General features: G+C 44.8%; 1 protein-coding gene across 1 annotated transcript in view; it reads left to right on the top strand.

The window, feature by feature from the left end:
• Positions 1–4247: 4247 nt before the first annotated feature.
• LOC145342826 (ADAMTS-like protein 1) overlaps positions 4248–22188 on the top strand; it is a 451251-nt gene continuing 433310 nt past the window's right edge. The window contains exon 1 of the mRNA XM_080188292.1: positions 4248–4487. Within this exon, the coding sequence (XP_080044418.1) occupies positions 4416–4487 (72 nt within the window). The 5' untranslated portion in view covers positions 4248–4415. The remainder of the gene's footprint in view (positions 4488–22188) is intronic.

Raw genomic sequence — 22188 nt, 5'->3', positions numbered from 1 at the left:
CCCAGAAAAAGAGGCAGAGAAATCCAGGAAGGGAAGAGTCAGGGATGGACCAGATGAAGGGTGAAAATTGGAAGCAAAGTTGATAAATTTTTCAATTCAGGGTTAGAACATCGATACAATTATCAACATAACAGAAAAAGAGGTGAGGGTGGGGTAGGTCTGGAACAAGGAATGTTCCACATCTCCAACCAAAAAACATTGAGAGGAGCACTTGAAAGCCATAGCAGACAAGGGTATAGAGCAAGTGCTGGAAAATGGGATTAGAATGGATTGGTGCCTGATGACCAACACAGATACGCTGAGCTGAAGAACCTCTTGCAATGCTGTAAAAGAGGGACATAATTAGGAACTATGTGGGTACTCACAACAACATCCTTTTTTGGAGGAAGTGAAGGACATTGAAGGGGAAATTGTTCAGATTGAGAGCAAGTTGAACCAGGCAGAGAAGGGGAGCATGTCTGGGGATGGGCTGGGTCAAGGAAGAAGCTGAGATCCATTAGATTATCTCATGGTGGATGGAAGTATAGAGATTGGATGTCCTTGATGTAGATGAGACAGTTCGTTGCTGGAAACTGGAAACTGTTGAAGTGATGATGGGAATTGGAAGCATGTAGTTTAAGGGAGAAAGGCTGGACAAGAAGAAAAGAATTAGAATCATGTTAGGAAAAGAAGGTTTCCATGGGGCAGGAACGGGCTGAAACATTGAGTGTGGCACAACAGTCCTGTTTGTGGGTCTTGGGAATGATGTGGAAACGGGAGGTGGGGGGTTGAAAGACTGTGAGGTTGGAGACTACGGAGAGAAAATTCCGAAGGTGATAAAGCCAGTGACAGTACTAGATACAATGGCTTGATGTTTGGGAATGTGGTCATGGTTTTGGGTAGATAAGGAGATGTGCCAGAGAATTAAACTTTAACCTCTGCTAGGCAGAGATCAGTACATCAGATAAAAACAGCATCATCCTTGCCAACGAGTTTGATAACAATGTTCTGGGTTATACCTGAGGGAATGGAACAGGTTCCTGGGGAAACGAGTGAGGGGAACAGAGAAATTGAGACACACAATGTCACACCAACAATTCTTAATGAAAAGAACAGACCAGAGAGGGGAATAGGGTGGAGGGATAATAGTGGAGAATGGTGAAAGGGTGAAAAAGTTGGGTTGCCCTTTGACACCAATTTGAAATGAAATACTCTAACAATGGCCTGTAAATCCTCATTTTACTCTGGGTAAAAATATCCATATAAAGTGAACACTTTATTCAGTTATATTGGAGCACAAACTCTTGATATGTAAATGGGAAATTATAATTCCCTTGAGTTAAATGAGGGTGATTCAGTGGTTAGCACCATTGCATCACAACACCAGGGACCCTGGCCCAATTTGGGTGACAGTGTGAGTCTGTGTATTCTTCCCGTATCTGTTTGGGTTTCCTCTGGATGCTCTGGTTTTCTCCCACAGTCCAATAATGTATGAACTAGGCTGATGGGTCATGGTGAAGTGTCGGGTTATGAGGACAGAGCCTGGATAAGATGCTCTGTCAGAGAGTTGGTACTGACCCCATGGGCCAAATGACCTCTTCTGCACTGTAGAGAATCTATGGTTCTATCAGTAGGAGGTTACTAACCCATCTTACATTAGTAACCTCACTCTCCTATGGCAGATCTTTGTAACTTGTGCATTTCAATCTGTCAAAGAGCTCACTTGTCTTAACTTTACAGGATGTATATTTTACACCAAGAACAGCCTTCCTCAGCAAGCTCTTGAAGCGATGAGGCACATGTTGCCAATGTTTTTATTTAATGAATTGGGTTGAGGATTATAACCAATCCAGTTTGTTCCCAGTGGGCAGGTGTATCAGCAGAATGTAGATCTTGGACAAACTGGAATAGGGAGAGGGAGAGGTGTTGGAGTATGAGTGTGGAACACTATCCGGTAAGATTCAGTGGAATAGGGAGAGTGGAGAGGGAGAGGGGTTGGAGTATGAGTGTGAAACACTACTGGGTAAGGTTCAGTGAGGGAACAGCAAACTGCAATCCATTCGTCACCAGTGCTGCCCTGGTTACCTGCAGGAAAGTGGTTTAGACTAGGGGAGGGTGGAAGGCGCATTTTATAAATGTGCTAATACCCTAGGCTGAGAATCCGGGGTTGGAACCTCGCTTCTTGTAATATTTAACACAGAATCCAGTACATTCCCGTATCTGTCCCGCTAATCTTACTCTGGCTGAACACCACAATCTCAGTTCTCCACGCCAGCCAGTTGTACAGATTCCCATGTCTCTCATACCTGTCTGTATCACTGTTACTTCCAACTAAAAACCATATTTTGACAGTTTGTGAATCCGGCCAGTCTGTGGCGCCGGAATCTCCCAAACAGCTTTGAGAGTGAATTTGATCTCGATGGTATAAACTGGAATTAACGGAAATGCGTGCGGGACAATTCAACTCTTTAATTCTGTCTCCAAAGGAGCAACTTATTCTCAGGACTGTTCCTCAGCTGTTTTGGCGCCCGCAGCATTTCCAAAACTCAATGAAAAACAATGCTGAGATGGAAAACTACAGAATTTAAACCATCCTCGGGGGTTCTCCGATGTTTGGGATTCTCCCACCTGTTGGTTCCCCTGGGAGGGTCAGCTGGTGACGGTCAGGGTGTAAAGGAGTGAAAGCCGGACAGCGGGACAGGGGTGAAGTGACCCCCCACCCTGCTAAATCACTCTGGGTGTTTCTCTGGAATTAGCTGCAAGGCGGAGCTGTTATGGGGGTGAGTGAGAAAGAGAGTGGGAGCAACCCAGTCTCTAACCGAGACCGTGCTGTGGCTGTGAATCTGTGTGTGTCTGTTTTGGGTGTGAGGGGCGTGTGAATGTGTGTGTGACAGAGAGTGTGCATCTGTGTGTCTATCTGTATGTGTTGGGGGGTGGGGTTGTGTATGTGGGCGGATGGGATGTGAGTGCCGGGTCCTCATCCCTACGTGTGTGTCACTGTCTATGTGTTTGTCAGTGTATCTATGTGTGCGCGTGTGGGGATGGGTGTGTGGGGGGGGTGCGTGGGGGGGGGGGTGCGTGGGGGGGGGGTGCGTGGGGGGGGGGTGCGTGGGGGGGGGGGTGCGTGGGGGGGGGGTGCGTGGGGGGGGGGGTGCGTGGGGGGGGGGTGCGTGGGGGGGGGGATGTGGGGGGGGTGCGTGGGGGGGGGATGTGGGGGGGGTGCGTGGGGGGGGGATGGGGGGGTGCGTGGGGGGGGGATGGGGGGGGATGGGGGGCGGGGGATGGGTGCGTGCGGGGTGTGTGTGGGGGGGGAGTGGGTGTGTGTGGGGGGGGGAGTGGGTGTGTGTGGGGGGGGAGTGGGTGTGTGTGGGGGGGGAGTGGGTGTGTGTGGGGGGGGAGTGGGTGTGTGTGGGGGGGGAGTGGGTGTGTGTGGGGGGGGGAGTGGGTGTGTGTGGGGGGGGGAGTGGGTGTGTGTGGGGGGGGAGTGGGTGTGTGTGGGGGGGGAGTGGGTGTGTGTGGGGGGGGAGTGGGTGTGTGGGGGGGGAGTGGGTGTGTGTGGGGGGGGGAGTGGGTGTGTGTGGGGGGGGAGTGGGTGTGTGTGGGGGGGGGAGTGGGTGTGTGTGGGGGGGGGAGTGGGTGTGTGTGGGGGGGGAGTGGGTGTGTGTGGGGGGGGAGTGGGTGTGTGGGGGGGGAGTGGGTGTGTGTGGGGGGGGAGTGGGTGGTGGGTGTGTGTGTGGGGGGGAGTGGGTGGTGGGTGTGTGTGGGGGGGGAGTGGGTGGTGGGTGTGTGTGGGGGGGGAGTGGGTGGTGGGGGGGGGAGTGGGTGGTGGGTGTGTGTGGGGGGGGAGTGGGTGGTGGGTGTGTGTGGGGGGGAGTGGGTGGTGGGTGTGTGTGTGGGGGGAGTGGGTGGTGGGTGTGTGTGTGTGTGGGGGGTGGTGGGTGTGTGTGGGGGGGGGTGAGTGGGTGGTGGGTGTGTGTGTGTGTGGGGGGTGGTGGGTGTGTGTGGGGGGGGAGTGGGTGGTGGGTGTGTGTGGGGGGGGGAGTGGGTGGTGTGTGTGTGGGGGGGTGGTGGGTGGGGTGTGAGTGTCGGGGCCTCACCCTGTGTGTGTGTCTCTGGCAGGGGGAGTGGGGCTGCCTGATCTCAGTATGAAGCTGCAGTCCCTGGGCAGAGCCCCAGGCAGTGACCGGCATCATTGATCAGTATCTGCTCTGTCCTGTCCTGTTAGGCGGCCGGGAGGTGGAATTCTCCGGCTCAACATTGGGAATCACCTCAGTGAGTGTCAGGGAGAGCAGCCGGTACAAGTAACAGGACCAGCACCAAGTTCACACTGACTTCGCCAACGTTTAATCCGAGAAACCCCCCCAATTCCGAATCATCACTGGAGGAGGAAGATCTACACTTTGTGAGAGAAAATATCCACAGGCTGCAGCTGCGAGATGTCTGTATCTCTCTTCAGGATAATCGTGCGGATTTCCTGCAGCTTTCTGCTAATCTGCTCAGCCAGAGAGGTGAGATTTGGGAATCAGTGGGTGAGAGAGAGATACAGAGAGGGAATGTCTGTGGGTGCGGTTCCTCATTCCAACCTCTCTCTCTGTCTGCTTCTCTCTGTGTCTCTGTTATTGCAATCAATCAGTTCCAGCAGAATTTGCTCCACTGGAATAAGGAAGTATTTAACCCTGTGTACACTGGTGAACAGGTGCTGGATCCGGCAGATTTTAACACTCGGAAACTTACTCCACCTGAGTCTTTTACTAAACAATATTTGATGGTCCCGCAGTGAAATGGAAACTGAGAACTCGATCTCTGAGCATAGAGAGAGTGCAGAATGTTTCAACCCCGGGGGAAGTGCAGTTAGACACAGAATGGGTTGAAACAATAACACCAAGATTATAATCCCCACAGAGTGATCTTCCTGACTGATTTCCTCACTGGGTACAAACACTGTCCAATGGGTTTAGGAGCCGGTTTTGGGCAGTGTCAGGGTGAAGTCGGACAGATTTTGACACGATCCTGGTGTGAATCAGCAATGACCCTGAACTGAGTGTCTCGGTCCCAGCTGGAAGCAGACAATCTCTCTGCATTAGCCCCAGCCGCCCTGCTCTGACCTCTGACTGAGGTTATAGAGTGGACACTTGGTGATTCGCTAGTACCCACATCAGTAATACTCTCCCAGTGCAGAGAGAGCTTTTCCCCGCATCCGGATTCCCTCTGTTAGTCAGGTAGCCATGGCTGGTACTGAGTTCCTTCCTGCCTCAGCTGCTGTCCTCTCCGACCATGAACAAGGCGAGGCCCTTCAGCCCGTCCAGCCTCCTAATCCATCCAATGAGATCATGGCCGATATATATATTAACTTCTTGGCAGCTTATCCCTTTATATCTTTGTCTGGAAAATAATCTAATTAGATCATAAATTAAGCTGGCATCAAGTGGAGAGAGTTCCAGTCCTTGCCATCCTTTCAATAAATGTGTTCTGGCACAGTGCAGTGGCATAGTGATTAACGCTGCTGCCTCACAGCGCCAGGGACCCGGGTCTGATTCTAGCCTTGGGTCACTGACTGTATAGAGTTAGCACATTCTATCCGTGTCTGTGTGGGTTTCCTCCGGGTTCTCCAGTTTCCTCTCTCAGTGCAAAAGATGGTCTGGTTAGGTATATTAGCTGTGCTAGATTCTCCCTATATGTACCTGAACAGGCGCCAGAGTGTGGCGACTAGGGAATTTTCACAGTAACTTCATTGTAGTGTTAATATAACCCTACTTGTGACATTAATAAATAAACCAAAATAAACTAAATTAAAATCTAATTCCTCTCCTGGATAACTTGCCTCTGATTTTAATGTTGTCACTCCTTCTCCAATATTCCTCCCACCAATGGGAACATTTCTCTTTACCCAGCCTATCAATTGCTTTTAAAATCCTAAAAGAAAAACTCCCATCCAATCATTCTTTAACCATTTATATTTGAGAGAATGCAGGCAGTTAATGTAATCTCGCTATGATTTACCTTCTGGTGCTCAGATAATATTCTACTGATTTTTTTTGCGCACTGATCATTCAAATGACCCTGAGGAAGTGTAAGCATTGCTATATACATACAAACATACATACATGCTATATGCACCTGTTTCATTATATACTTACATATGCAATGGTATGGGTAGAGCAAAAACTCTAGTGTAATCATATTCCTGAAGAAGGCATGATTGGTTAACAAATTTCCAAGACAATTATTTAGACAAAGCAAATGGAAATTTCGCTGATTAGAATGATGAGCCTAAAAATGTATGAGCTAATTTTCTGACAATGGTGAAACATGTGACCTGGAAAACCACTTGAACTTCATTTTCTCTGAATCGATGTAAATAGCTGGAACACCTGTGCTGTTAAATGGATTTAATATCTCGGCTGCATCATTAACAAGGATTGGGAGCTTTATGAAGCCTCTCCTCACTACAGATATTTGGAGGCTGCTGCTGGAGGTAGCACTGCGGCGAATTAATAAATACAGGTGAACTAATCTCACGGAAAAGTAATCTTGACTCAGCTACTCTCCTTTAGATTTGTGGTATTCCATTCTTGGTAAACACACAGTGTTGTTCAACCTTCACGGCTTAAAGTGACCTTGCACCCTTTTTTTGTTCCACAGTCTCCCTAGCTCATTAATCACACATTAACGGCCCATAGCCCTATAACAAAAGCCTTGGAATGTGTTAATAGCCTATTCAGAATAGGTGAGAATAAGCTGATTTGCCAGTGTTCCCGTGTCGACAGGCGACTTGTGATTACAGAATTCCCTGATGTGGTAAGTGTCAGCTACCTATGTGTTAGGAATACACCTACAGAAGGAGAAAGCTACTATTATAGAGACTTCTGGATGGATTCGTAATTCTCTGGTTTAGAACTTTCAAGATTAGCTTAAGATTTAAAGTTTTTTTCTTTATAATAACTGAATTGACAATATAGTGCACTCTATTTAAAGTATACTCCAAATAAATAGTTCAATCGAAACACAAAGGTATGGCATATTTTCTATGGTTTACACAGGGGTCTGGCCTTTGGAGAACCCCTTATTTTAATCTCTGTCATTGGTATCTGTCCGGGTCATAAACTCGGAAATCCACCCCCCCGCCCCCCACTGCCTCCTCCCCACCTCCCCGCAGCCCCCCCCCCCCCCCCCCCAACACACACACACACACATCCCGCTACTAAGTTTCTCCACACTTCAACACTTCTTTCCACATTTATGGTGCTTCTTAAAATTTACTCTTTGTCTAAACCTCTGGTCAGCTGTTCTAATATTGTCTCACCTGGGTGAGTGTAAGATGTTGTTGGGTGATATTGTCTCACCTGGGTGAGTGTAAGATGTTGTTGGGGGATGCCCCTTTGGGATGTTTGACTCTGTTGAAGATACTATATCAACACAAGCTGCTATTGGGTGCAAACCATCAATGGAATGGAATTCAGGGCTGGGATTCTTATAAACGCCACATGTCCATTTTCCTAGTCCTTGTAAAGAAGTGCAAACGGGTCACAAAGACAAATTAAAATACATCAGAAAAACTTCCTAATACCAAATAAAAGGTATGTACAGATGTCATTGACCTGATCCTGAGTTTTATTACCATAAGATTCTCCCTCCATAAAGCAGCATGGATATGGTTTTATATGATTCTCTTTAATATATTAATTTCCTCTAGATGAGGTGACTATTTATTTTGGGGGTAGCATGCACCAAACACGAGATGCTTTGGAAATGAAGCAATGCAGCATTCCCAACAAGGTAGATGATGTAAAGGTGGAAATAGAGGTAAATGGGAATGATTTAATTTTCATTTCGGACACGTGGTTACAGGGTGACCAGGACTGAGAACTGAATATTCAGGGACAGTCATCTGTTAGGAAGAATATGTACAGGGGGGATAAAGGAGATGGGGTGGCAATGTTAATAAGGGATGAGATCAGTACATCAGTGAGAGGGGGTCTTAGATCAAAGGATCAAGATGTAGAATCAATTTTTGTGGAGTTAAGAAACGGCAAGGGGCAGCAAACAATGGTGTGTTGTTTATAGATCACCAAAGTGTGGTGGTAATGTTGGGCACTGCATAAATCAGGAAATTAGGGCTAACACAGTAATAATGGTAACTTCAATTTACACTTAGACTGGATAAACCTAATTACCACTAGTGCTTTGTGGAGGATGGGTTACTGGAGCAATACATTGAGGAACCCACTGAGGATTGGACTGAGTTAGATATAGTATTATCTAATGAGAAAGGGATAATTAATAATTTGCTGTAAAAGAACCATTTGGAAATTGACCATAATATGACAGACTTTGCATTAAGTTTGAAAGCAATATAATTCATCCTGAAACTAGGGTCCTAAATCCAAACAAATGAAATTATGAAGAGATGAGGGGCAAGTTAGCTATGGCGGATTGGGAAAAAACATGAAAAAATTTGACAACAGACAGGCAATGGCTAGTATTTAAAGAAGTACCATATAGTCGACAGCGAATATATATTCCTATAAGACACGAAAGCTCAGCAGGAAAGGCGATTCAACTGTGCCCAACAAAATAAATTAAAGTTTACATCAGATCAAAGGAAATGCTTTGAGATTTTCAGGGAAATTGATAAGCCCAAGGATTGGGAACAATTTAGAATCCAGCAAAGGATGACCAAGAAACTGCTAAAGTAAGAGAAAAGAGAATGTGAATGTAAGCTAGTGAAAAAAGCGTAAAAGATTCTTTTGGTATGTGAAAAGGAAAAGATTAGAGGGATAAATGTGAATCTAGTATAGGTGGAGACGGGAGAATTTATAATGGAGAATAGGGAAATGGTGGAGAAACCATTATTTTGGCTAGAATTTTACTGGCACCCATGCCCCGAATCTGGGGTTGGCCTTGGTGGGATTGTACGAACCCTGGGTGGAGGTGCTGGTAAAATTCCACCCACGGTATCTATTTTCACAGAGGAAGATACAAACAGTCCCCCAGAATACCAGGGAATCAAGGGCCTTGGGAAAATGAAGAGCTGAAAGAAATTTGTATTAACAAAGATGTAGAAACTGAAAAATTAATTAGATTGAAATAAGTCCCCTAGGCTAGATGATCTACATCCCAGAGTGCTGAGGTGGCCACAGAGATAGTGGATGCATTGGTGATCATCTTTCAAACTTCTGTAGACTCTGGAAAGGTTCCTGCAGACTGAAAACTAGCAAATGTAACCCCACTGTTTAAGAAAAGACAGAAAATGGAGGCTGTATTTGGAGGATTGTATGTAGTTCTGGTCACCACACTACCAAAAGGACATGGAAGCTTTGGAGAGAGTGCAAAGAAGGTTCCCCAGGATGTTGCCTGATCTTAAGGGTGTTGGCTATGAGGAGAGTTTGAATAAACTCAGATTGTTTTCACTGGAAAGATAGAGGCTGAGGGGAAACCTGACAGAAGATTACAAAATGATGAGAGGCACAGACAGAGTGGATAGTCAGAGGCTTTTTCCCAGGGTGGAAGTGTCAATTACAAGGGGCACGTTCAAGGTGAGAGGGGGAAAGTTTAAGGAAGATGTGCGGGGAAGTTTTTCATACAGAGTAGTGGGTGCCTGGAACGCGTTGCCAGAGCTGGTGGTGGAAGTCGGCACATTAGCATTGTTTAAGAGGTATTTGGATGGATAGATGAATAGGGAGGGAATAGAGGGATACGGACCAAGTTGGGGTGAAGGTTTTTTGTTGTTTTTAGTTTAATTAGGGCATCATGATTGACATAGGCTTGGAAAGCTGGAGGGCATGTTCCTGTGCTATACCTTTCTTTGTTCTTTATTCTTTGAGTCTCTCAACATTAAGAAATGATTTGATTTGGTGGGTCCACACTTATCCACATTGAACTCAATTTGCCTTTGTTTTTTCCACTCATTTAATTTGCTCAAGTCTTTTGGCAACCTTCTGCTATTTATTTATTAATATCATAAGTAGGCTGACATTAACACTGCAATGAAGTTACTGTGAAAATCCACTAGTCATCACACTCTGGCACCTGTTTGGGTACACTGAGGGAGAATTTATCATGGCCAATGCACCTAACCAGCACATCTTGCATCCACACAACTGACTGTCTCTCCAATTAGGGCCATCTTAAAGCTTGAATATTCAACTGTCTGTTTTCCTGAGTTATTAATTGAGATGGTGAAAGTCTGAAGGCTGATCTATTGAAAACACCACGTGCTGCATCCCTCTAATCCTTTCTCTTCCCTTCTGTCTCCTATTCCCTCACTTGCTAGCATTCACTGCCTCAGTTCATGAATAAAGAATGGACATTTTGGAAGTTTCTCCTGAGTGACTTGCACTATGGAACTGTGTCCTCACAGGGTCATTATATTGTACAGTTGGTGAGAGTGAATTGGAGATGTTTAAATTTTTAATGATCAAAGTGGGGAGTACCTTCATGGCTGTCTGCTGAAGCTGGCTCCTAATTATACTTGAAATATGGAGAAAGGACAGTACAGCACAGGAACAGGCCCTTCAGATCCTTCAGCCCATCAAACCTGCATCGACTCACAACGCCTTTCTAAACGAAAGCACTTTTGCTTTGATGAGGTTCATACCTCTCTATTCCCTGCCTGCTCACGTATCTGTTAAGATGCCTTTTAAACATAGCTATTGTGTCTGCTTCTACCACCTCCTCTGGCAACGCATTCCAGGCACTTACCACCCCCTGTATAAAAAAACTTGCCTGCCACCTCTCCTTTAAATTTCGTCCTTTAACCTATGCCTCTGAGTAATTGACATTTCGATCCTGATTATCAATGATCTGTGGTGTTCTAGAACATAGAACACTACAGCACAAACAGGCCCTTCGGCCCACGAGTTGCGCCGATCACATCAACACCTATCTATAACCCCCAATCCCATAAAACCCCATATACTCATCCAGAAGTCTTTTAAAAGACCCCAGCGAGTTCGCCTCCACCACCACTGACGGCAGCCGATTCCATTCACTCACCACCCTCTGAGTGAAAAACTTACCCCTAACATCACTTCTGAACCTCCCTCCCCGCACCTTAAATCTGTGTCCTCCCGTAGCGACCATTTCAACCCGGGGAAATAGCCTCTGAGAATCCACCCTATCTATTCCTCTCAACATTTTATAAACCTCTGTCAGGTCGCCTCTCAACCTTCGTCTCTCCAGGGAAAAGAGACCCAGCTCCCTCAACCTAACTTCATAAGGCATGCCTCCCAGTCCAGGCAACATCCTTGTAAATCTCCTCTGTACCCTCTCAATAGCTTCTATGTCTTTCCTATAGTGAAGTGACCAGAACTGCGCACAATACTCTAAATGAGGCCTGACAAGGGCCTTATAAAGTTGCAGCATTACCTCCCGACTCCTAAACTCAATCCCTCGATTAATGAAGGCCAGTACACCATACGCCTTCTTGACCACCTCTTCCACCTGCGAGGCCAATTTAAGAGTCCTGTGGACCCGGACCCCAAGATCCTTCTGCTCTTCTGCTGTTCTGTTATAACATCGTGGCTCTGTGAATCTTCTCGCCTCTGAATAATTGCAAGTTTCTGGGATCAATTCCCATTTCGGAGATCAAGCACAAAAACCAGGGTTGAAACCCTAGCCCTGCGCTGAAGGAGTGCCTCACTGTCTGAGGTGCTGCATTTTGGTTGAGATGTGAAACCAGTGCCCCACCTGTTTGCTCAGGCAGATGTAAAAGATCTCATGGCACTATTTTGAAGAGGAGGGGAGTTATCACTGGTGCCTTGGCCAATATTTATCCCTCAATCAACATCACACCAAACAGACGATTGGCCATTATTACATTGCTGTTTGTGGGAGATTTCTGTGTGAAATCTGACAGTGACTACACTGCAAAAATATTTGATTGACTATAAATGCTTTGAGAATTCTGTACTTGTGAAAAGTGCTGCATAAATGCAAGTCTTTTTATGCTGTGCTTCATGTATCAAATCAGAAGTAAGATCTATTTTTATACAGTATGTAATATCAATCAGTTCAATTAGTCGTATTCTCTGCGTAATAGCGGGGAAGGATTTTGCCTGTGTATGTGATGCAGCCAATCCATAAACCAGCACTCTTTTCAACACAATTTAGATTTTGTTGCACGTTATGCAGGTTTTACACTTTATTAAGACCGCTCTCTAGAACCGTGTATCAGAGGCAATTTACTAACAAAGTGGCACATCTGAATGGTAGATTGATAATCTATTAATACTTTGATATTTACACAATGATTCTTATTGTTGAGTTATCACATTTGTTTATGTAATTAAAAGCAGTATCATGAAAAAGAATTCCATATCCTCTAATGCTAAATGACCTCCTTTGAGAGATAGTTATACCATTGTGCATTTACAGTTAGTGTGGCAATACTGGGCTTTCTGGATACTTTAACTTGCAATTTTCAAAGGTTAGAAAAAAGCAGATAATCCCACTGGACTTCCCTGATATAGAAATGTATCTACACCAGAGCAGAGATTGGCAAATGCTAGAACATGCAATAATAGAACATGCACACATGGAACATGCATGCACAGATACATGGAATGTGCATATGCAGAAATGCACACATGGAACATGCATGCATACATTGCCACTGTGTCTTGATGCTAGTCACATGAGCTAAATCTGCATTAGGTAAAAGAGTCATGTGGTGGATGTTACAGTCAGTCAGATTCCGAATTTAAACAATTCACATTGAGAATTTGGAGAAAGTGACAAGGTCCAAAATAATTCACATGAGAAACTTTCAAATATATCAAATACACTTAGATATCAGGAGGAAGCAATTAGACAAATAAATGTTCTAGCTGTAGCATGCACTGAAGCTAAACATCTAAATATTTCTCACAATAACATTAACATTAACATATACATATCCTTGTACTCTATATAGCACAGGTCTGAATAAAGATCTTAGGATGCAGGAGCAGGTATAAACTTTACAATCCTCTTAACGTACACTTGTTTCAACATCACGTCTGGCACTAGTCTTCAATCCCATTGTATCACCAATCTGTGCATTTCCTTTTAGACAGCCTTCAGGCAATCTGCATTCATTCAGCTGGGTGGCAATCTTTATCAGCTATACTGCTACTCTCTGTAGCGCCAAATTGCTAATTTGGTTTTTGCCTACTGGGACAGGGGACAACTGTTTCCTGAGTTGAAGGGTCAGTCACAAGGGGACACAGGTTCAACATATGGGGGGCTTAGGGGGGATGTGAGGAAATACTTTTTGATCCAGAGGGTGATGGTGGTCTGGAATGTGCTGCCTGGGAGGGTGGTGGAGGTGGGATGCCTCACATCCTTTAAAAAATATCTGGATGAGATACATCATTATGCACATCATAACATTCAGGGCCAAAAGAGAGAACGCTGGAAAATCTCAGCAGGTCTGGCAGCACCTGTAAGGAGAGAAAGGAGCTGACATTTCGAGTCCAGATGACCCTTCAAAGATCATCTGGACTCAAAACATCAGCTCCTTTCTCTGATGCTCAGACTTGAGCTGAGATTTTCCAGCATTTTCTCTTTTGGTTTCAGATTCCAGTATACAATTTACTTTTGTAACATTTAGGGCTATGGACCTGTGTGAGAGACAGAACAAAAAGGAAGATTTGTCAAAGATCAGAGAGACAATTTTTATATGATTAAATCACAAAAGAGTTGTTGGTGCAGGGTCAAAGGAGGACATTCGAGGCTTTTGGAGAAATAATCAAAGAAAAAAATGTGTCTGGAAAAGCTGTGAATGGCAGAATGATGAACAGCTGCTATCAAAAGCCAAACAGGAGAAAAAAAGAGTTAAAAGCAAAATCTGCAAAAATAAAGAATGAAAGCTGAGGTTATGATCTGAAAGCGTTAAACTCAGTATTGAGTCCAGAAGGCTATAGAGTGCCTGATAAAAGATAAGAAGCTCCATTAGAACAATGCAGCAGGCCGAGGACACTGTGAGGGCAAGGTGGAGAATTAAAAATGACAGGGTGACTGGAAAACTCAAGGTCACACTTGCAGACTGAATGGAGATGCACTGCAAAGTAGTGACCAGTTAGGAATGTGCTGTCTCAGTGTAGCGATCACCTTGTGGGCAACAAATACATTCTACACAAGTCACTACTTCATCTGGAAGATGTGCTTGGGGTTTTGGGTAGTGAGCAGTGAGGAGGGAAAAGGACAGGTGTTGCAACTTCTGTACGCTTATGTAACACATTTCTCAAGCTTTGATGCCTGAAGACGTTTCATAGCCATTGAGTTATTTTTGAAATGCAGGAACTATTGATTTGCAATATCTAATGTGTGCACAGTATAATCTCACAGACAGCAATAAAATGAGTTACTAATTGGCAGTATTAGCTGTGGGATCAGTGCTGATTAAGGACCAAACATGCTCTTTGTAAAAAATACCAGACAACATTATATACCCACTGAACGGGCAACTGTGATCACAGTTTAACATCTCATCTGAGAGATAGTGGAGTATTGGAGGTCCTATCTCAGTACTGTACCGACCTATTGCACTTGTTGACCTGCCTATGTCATAAAGTGGGATTTGAACCCATCTCCTTCTGCTGAGCCAGCACTGAGCTGATTCTTAAAAAACAAAGGCAGCAGCAGCCCCAGAAAGATTCTTGTGAGTGTTATTTTTTGTAGCATTTCCTTCACGGAAGAGTCCACAGCATTCCCAGTATTTTCAGTGATGGGTAATAGAACCAGAATCATCTTCACTGAACCAGTAATCAGCTGTTTAGTTCCCTGTGCAGAACCTCACCAGTGATAGAAGAAATTGTTAAATTGTTGGAGCAAATATAATTAGAGCTGTCAGTGTGTCGAGTAGGCTGCACATACACCCATGCTCTACAGTGGCTTTTATGCAGTTTGTTTTATAACTGCCCTGCTGATTTTTATCATTGCTAGAGAATGTCTGTGTGAATAACGATTGCAGCATTGGTGTGGGAGAGGTCAAATGGCAGGACTCTGGACATATGCTGGCGTCAGGACATTCCTCGGGTTGCTAGGTTTCTCCTCCTGCCTCTTACTAACAGGGCAGAGGACCAGCTGGATGTGGCAGCTTGGATTATGTACTCAAGTGGGACTTGAACCCACAATTGTGGTGATTTGAAGACAAGAGTATTATTGACTGAGCTAAACCAGCAGCGAGTTTGCCTGTTGTGAGTTTCAGGAGGGAAACTGTTGAGGTGCTGTCCAACTGAGCATGACTACAACACGTGAGTGTGCAGCAATATCATTCCAGACATTTCTAGGCATTAGCCTCTCTTGTATTCTTCAAACAAATGCTGTCGGGACAAAGAAATAAAATAGTAAGACAAATCAAAACAAGTTTTTATTTTGTAACCCCCATAAAATCCATTTGCATTCTTACTTTGTTTCCTGGAACCAATTTAATTTTTTCCATTAAAATTTGACTATTACGAGCATGGCCAAATGCAGAGAAACTTTTTGAGAACTCTTTGGATTTGGCCCAATTTTCTTGAGTTTTCTTTCCATTTATTTGCTGAATCGATGGTGATTAAAGAGACAGGGAGTAATATTCACTCAGGGTGTGGCAGGGTAGCTGGTGATAGGCTGCTCATTACACTCCAACTCTGTCGTGGAGGGGAACAGCTGTTCCTGATTATGCTGACTGAGGAAACTTTACAAACAGAATTGGCTGCTTTGCTGAAGGAAAATCCAAAGAAAGGCAGACTTGCATTTATATAGCACCTTTCACAACTTCAGGACATCCTAAAGAACCAGCCAATGAAGGACTTTTGAAATGTAATGTGGGAAACACAGCAGCCAATTTATACACAGCAAGCTCCCACACACAAAGGCGACGCAACAAACAGGTGAGTTATTCTGGGCACCTGATGAATTGCCCATTTGGAGATTTAGTGGGAAAATGATGGGCTGAATGTCCCCCTTCTGTGCTGCCACAATTCTGAAATGGACATCAGCCAAGACACCTGGCAAAAATTTCCTCTTTTCTGAAATTGATTCTTTTGGGTCCTGTTGAGGGGACAACTGGGTTTCTGGTTTAATATTTGATCCAGAGGGGAGTATCTGCGACAGTGCCTGCACTCAGCTGTTAGGCTTGATTCCAGTGCTTTTATAAAGATGGGTTACAAACGGGCCCAGATTCTAGGTCAGGAAGCCCTTTGCATTCATTAGCATGTCGTTAAAAGACCATCTGCCCAGAATTAAATTCCCCCCAAGATTAACCTTCACTTTGGAGAGTAGCAAACATTGTTCCTCTGTTTAAGAAGAGCAGAAGAGACACTCTGGGAAATTACAGGCCTGTGAGCCTTACATCAGTGATGGGGAAATTATTGGAGAAGATTCTTAGGGACAGGATGTACTCACATCTGGAAGAGAATAGGCTTATTAGCAATAGACAGGAGGATTTTGTGAAGGGGAGGCTGTGTCTCACAAATTTGATTGAGTTCTTTGAGGAAACAACAAGAAAATTGCCCAGGGCGGGGCAGTGGGTGTTGTAGACATGGACTTTAGTAAAGCCTTTGATAAAGTTCCTCATGGCAGGCTGATACTGAAGGTGAAGTCATTTGGGATGCGAGGTGAGCTGGTAAGATGGCTACAAAACTGGCTTGGGCACAGAAAGCAGAGAGTAGCAGTGGAAGGGCACTTTTCTAAATGGATGTGATAAGCAGTGTTCCACAAGGATCAGTGCTGGGGACTCTGTTTGTGATATATATATAATAAATGATTTGGAAGAAAATGTAGGTGGTCTGATTAGTAAATTGGGGAAGTAATGGATAGTGAGGAGGATTGTCAGAGGATACAGCAGGATATAAATCAACTGGAAACCTGGGCTAAAAGATGGCAGATGGAGTTTAACTTTGTCAAATGTGAGGTGCTACGATTTGAAAGGTCTACTACAGATGGAAATTATACAATAAATGGTAGAGCCTTAGAAATATTAGCATACAGAGGGATCTAGGTGTGCAGATCCACAGTTCCCTGAAGGTGGCAACGCAGGTGGACAAGATGGTCAAGAAGGCATGTGGCACGCTGGCCTTCATCGGTCAGGGCATTGAGTGTAGGAATTGGAAAATCATTGCAGCTGTATAAGACTTTGGTTAGGCTGCATTTGGAGTATTATGTACTATTCTGGTCATCACACTAACAGAAGGATGTTGATGCATTGGGAAGGACGCAGAAGAGATTTACCAGGATGCTGCCTGGTTTGGAGGATACGGACTATGAAGAAAGTTTGAACAAACTTGGATTGTTTTCATTGGAGTGTCGAAGGGTCAATTACTCGGGGTCGTGGGTTGAAATTGCGAGGGGAAAAGTTTAAGAGATGTAAGGGGCAACTTTTTCACACAGAGGATGGTGAATCCTGGAATGTGCTGCCAGGGGAGGTGGTGGTGGAAGCAGATTCTATAACAACGTTCAACAGGCATCTGGATAGATACATGAATAGGCAGGAAATAGAGGGATAGGGACCACATAGAGGCGAGAAAATATTAAATTAGAGAGGCATCTGTGTCAGCACAGATTTGCTAGGCTGAAGTTCCTGTGCTGTACTGTTCTTTGTTCTCTGATCCTCCATGTCTGCAGGCGGAGTTTAATTCCAGTGTTGCTTGGGGAGCTCATTAAAGATGATGTCCTGATCTCTGTGGAGCCAGCTTTGTCAGCTCTATCAGGGTCCACCCTGTCTGGTGTCAACCCCAGCCTCAGAATTATTTTTGTGTCAGAGTGTTTGAAGATCTGATCTGAAATCTGGGCTGTGTTTCTGGAGAGATACGCACTGGTTTTCAGTCTAACACTCTGACAAATTATGGAAAAGTTCTGCCCAGTGTCCTCTGGATTAGATGTTTAAACAAGACCGCATCTGTCCTGTCATTGGGTGTAACGATGGTGTTGTTTTTCCCTGCCTCTGAAACGTCCTCCAGCACCATAACTCCCACCCACATAAAACTAAATATGTAAATAAACATTAGAAATATTCTATATTTTTTGAATTCCCAGCATTAATTTTTGGGTGGGATCTTCCAGCCCTGTCCACTGCTGAGATTTTCCAGCCTCGCCGAGAATAAATGGGTGGGATTTTCACTGATTACGAAGGTTGCTGTCTGGCAGTGTTGAGACATTTTCACTACATGAAATATGCAAGAACTTTAAACAAACGGTGGCCTTTTCTGCCTGAGATCGTGGCTCTATGAAGAAGAAAGAAACAGGTTCTGAGATGGATTGTTTGTGGGTTGACTCTGATTCCTCTGCCCTGCTATCAAATCAGTGTCTTGATAATCCAGGTATCATTTTTAAAGGCCACCCCAGTGCACAGCTGGCAAACAGGGAACAATCTTCACCCAGGTGCACTGCCTGGTGTCCCTGGGCACCCTGGCATTACCCTGGCATGGCACTCTCACCTCTGAGCTCCACTGGGATATTCTTCCTCCAGGTGCACCCCAGTCTTGCTTCACGCCGTTCTGATCTCACATCACCATGGAGATATTTTGTTGACATGGGGGATGATTCCAGTGTCTGGGCTTTATAATGATATGTTAATTTATGACAATGAGGTTCTTGGCAGGATGGGGGAAGGGGTAATCACTTCCTGCTTTTATGTAGATGTTAAACACAACATTGGTTGCCTCGCAATATTATCCGTTCCTGTTGCTGAGTCTGCCCAGTGTTAATGGCAATGGGATATCCAAGCAAATAGACTGCTGGCAAGGTCCTCGAATCTCCCACAGTGAGAATCCTGAAAATAAAACTTTTAATCCAAATTAAACTCTGGAGTTGATTCAGATGGAATTTCTGCTAGTGGTGGACTAAATTCTGAATATTTCCAGATCTGGGATTAAAGGGTAGAATGAACCAACAGCCAACACAGTGAGAAATGCGAACCTTCTGATAAAGGGCTCATCAGTTCCGCATATTTAAACGTTTCTGACCTGGAAACACATCCACAGAGCCCTCGTTCATAAATATATCTTTTATTGGACACTTGTAAAGTGACGGAAAGCAGAAGAACCTTATTCATGAGCACGGAGCAAAATCCCGTGCATCCAGAGCAATTACAGAATAATCAGTCACTGCGAACAACTAACTGTTGTCAAATTCAACAACCTGTTAAATTCCAAATTAAAAATATTAAAAGCAGCTGCTTAACGAGTGGGTCTGTTGGCAGGAAAACTGAAAAGCAAATCCTGTGATGTTACAGCTTCCTGTATCGTCGAGTTAATCAAAGAGTGACACTGATAAGATTGTTGTGATGGTCACTGTTGTTTTCACGACACTGTTTGTGTAATAGCTTTAAACAATGACTGAGGTTGTTTTCTGACAGTTTGTATTTAATGTCACGATTGAGTTTCCCAATGACTCCCTCACCTCCATCTTCCATGTCCTTATATGGCCCCAGCAAAACTCTCATTGGGCCTGATTTTATTAACAAATTGTGCCCGTTTTTGGGTGTGAAAACTTGGTAAAGTCGGGTGTGAGGCAAGTAATGCAATCCACGCCTGCCTCCACGTCTGTTCCCCCTTTACCAAGCGGCTAAAATGGCTGCCATCAGCACTGTGCCCAAAACGGGCGCGACGTCAAATGCAAATACATTTAAAGAATTTAAATTGACTTAATGGGCTGGACGCCTAAACTTACTGCCATTTTCCCCTTTACCACCGTGTTCGCCCGTCCAGATCTGGAGCAAAACAGACATGGTTCACAAAAGTCTGTTTTGGACGCTCCAGGAGGTAAGCTCAGGGCTTTCAGAAGCTCCCCGACTCAGATCCATGGTGGGGAGGAGGAGGAGGTCCAGATTGTCCTCTGGAGGTGGGCGGGGAGGAGGAGGAGGAAGGCCAGATCGTGGTGATGGTGGGCGGAGGGGGAAGGGGGTCTGTTGCCACTCTGCGTGCAATCGGTAGGGGGGAAATGGGGCGGGGGGGGGACATGATCAGTCAGGGTAGTGGGGGGGTGGATGGGTGGATAAGGGGGACAGTTATGTTGTGGGGGTGGGGAGATATCTGTGGAGTCATCGCTCGGATTTATCCGGATATGATGTGGGCATTCCGTTTCTCTTATTGCACATGTGCAGTTGGAGGGACCAATCGGAGCTGCAGCATTTCGGGTGTGATAAGCCCCGCCCACTGGCTTGTGCAGCACGATTCGGATTGGCTGCTTTTCTCAGGCCGAGTGTTTATGGGAGCTCCTGAGAACAGGTTTATATGTCAAATCCGGATCACTTTAGATTCAGCATTTAGAATCAAAATAGTAAAATCAGGCCCATAGTCTCCAAGCTGGTCATTTTCCTCAAAGAACAAAGAAAATTCCAGTACAGGAACAGGCCCTTCGGCCCTCCAAGCCTGCACTGACCCTGCTGCCTGACGGAACTAAAACCCCCTACCCTTCCGGGGACCATATCCTCTATTCACATCCTATTCATGTACTTGTCAAAATGCCCCTTTAAAGTCACTACCGTATCCGTTTCCACTACCTCCCCTGGCAATGAGTTCCAGGCACCCACCACCCTCTATATAAAAAAATCTGCCTCATACATCTCCTTTAAACCTTGCTCCTTGCACCTTAAACCTGTGTCCTCTAGTAATTGACTCTTCCACCCTGGGAAAAAGCTTCTGACTATCCGCTCTGTCTGTGCCTCTCATAATCTTGTAGACTTCTATCAGGTCTCCCCTCAACCTCCATTGTTCCAGTGAGAACAAACCAAGTTTCTCCAACCTCTCCTCGTAGATAATGCCCTCCATACCAGGCAACATCCTGGTAAATCTTTTTTGTACCCTCTCCAAAGCCTCCACATCCTTCTGGTAGTGTGGCAACCAGAATTGAACACCATATTCCAAGTGCGGACTAATTAAGGTTCTATAAAGCTGCAACATGACTTGCCAATTTTTAAACTCAATACCCTGGCCGATGAAGGCAAGCATGCCGTATGCCTTCTTGACTACCTTCTGCACCTGCATTGCCACTTTCAGTGACCTGTGTACCTGTACACCCAGATTCCTTTGCCTATCAATACTCTTAAGGGTTCTGCCATTTACTGTATATTTCCTATCTGTATTAGACCTTTCAAAATGCATTACCTCACATTTGTCTGGATTAAACTCCATCTGCCATCTCTCCACCCAAGTCTCCAACTGATCTGTATCCTGCTGTATCCTCTGATGGTCCTCATCGCTATTTGCAAATCCATCAACCTTTGTGTCGTCTGCAAACTTACTAATCAATCCAGTTGCATTTTCATCCAAATCATTTATATTACAAACAGCACACATCCTCCTGGTACCTATCGCTCCCTCCAATCCCAGGAATTCTAAATTAAGTGTGTTCTCCAGTGTTCTGTAATCGCTTTCTCCTCAGCACAATGTATACCCACATTCTCGGGTTTCCAACCTCTGAACACACAGCAGTCCATCTTCCCTGCTTTGGAACTTTGCTCTGAGGGTGCGTAGGCCCAATTTCCACAAAGGGACCAATTATTTTTGTTGGATCTGGTTGTCTGACTGTCTGTTTCCCACTGTGAGCACCATTGCCCTGTATGCAGCTGCATCAGATCTCTGCCTTGGTCTCTTCCAGGTATTTCACAGTCCCACCACTTTCTTGCCACTTGTGGTCCATTTGGTGACTAGATGTTGTCTCTTGCTATGTTCCTGCCCACAGCACCACTCCAAATTGCATTGAGACATCCTGAATATTTAAACAGTATCAGAATATATTTCAAAGCCTTTTCCAAATCCTTTTCTGTGACCATATTCAGCTCCCACATGTTGGAACTGTGTAATCTCAGGTTTATTATATGTGCGTGGGAATTATCTGTCAATCTATTCCTTACATGAATTATGTCCTGGCAAATAATTGACACCAAAACTAGACATTTGCCTTTGTTATATTTGCAAAATAGTTTCATTTTTGAAATTAACCTGGACATTTTGTCCTCTGGCCCAAAATTTACAATTTACTGTAAATTTACTGGCCTAGACTGTTAAAGTTAAAATTCCCTCAAATCCTGCTGGAAGTGACTGAGCACAGAACATTTTTATCTGCTCATCAAATGTTCTCCAAACAACAGAGCACTCATGAACAGGAATCTGTGGGTTAGTGACGACAATGCCATTGGGTCAGCACTGCTTTTACCATAAGTGGGAAAGTTGCATTTCTTACTCATTTGTAATCATCCACAAGCCCTTAACCTGGTCCGTTCAACTTTTACACAACATCTTA

The sequence above is a fragment of the Carcharhinus amblyrhynchos genome, chromosome 5 (genome assembly GCF_965287045.1).
Source record: "Carcharhinus amblyrhynchos chromosome 5, sCarAmb.v2.hapA, whole genome shotgun sequence".
NCBI classification, from domain to species: Eukaryota; Metazoa; Chordata; class Chondrichthyes; order Carcharhiniformes; family Carcharhinidae; genus Carcharhinus; species Carcharhinus amblyrhynchos.
Note: the sequence above shows the minus strand (reverse complement) of the source record. Positions and strands in the feature narration are given on the sequence as shown.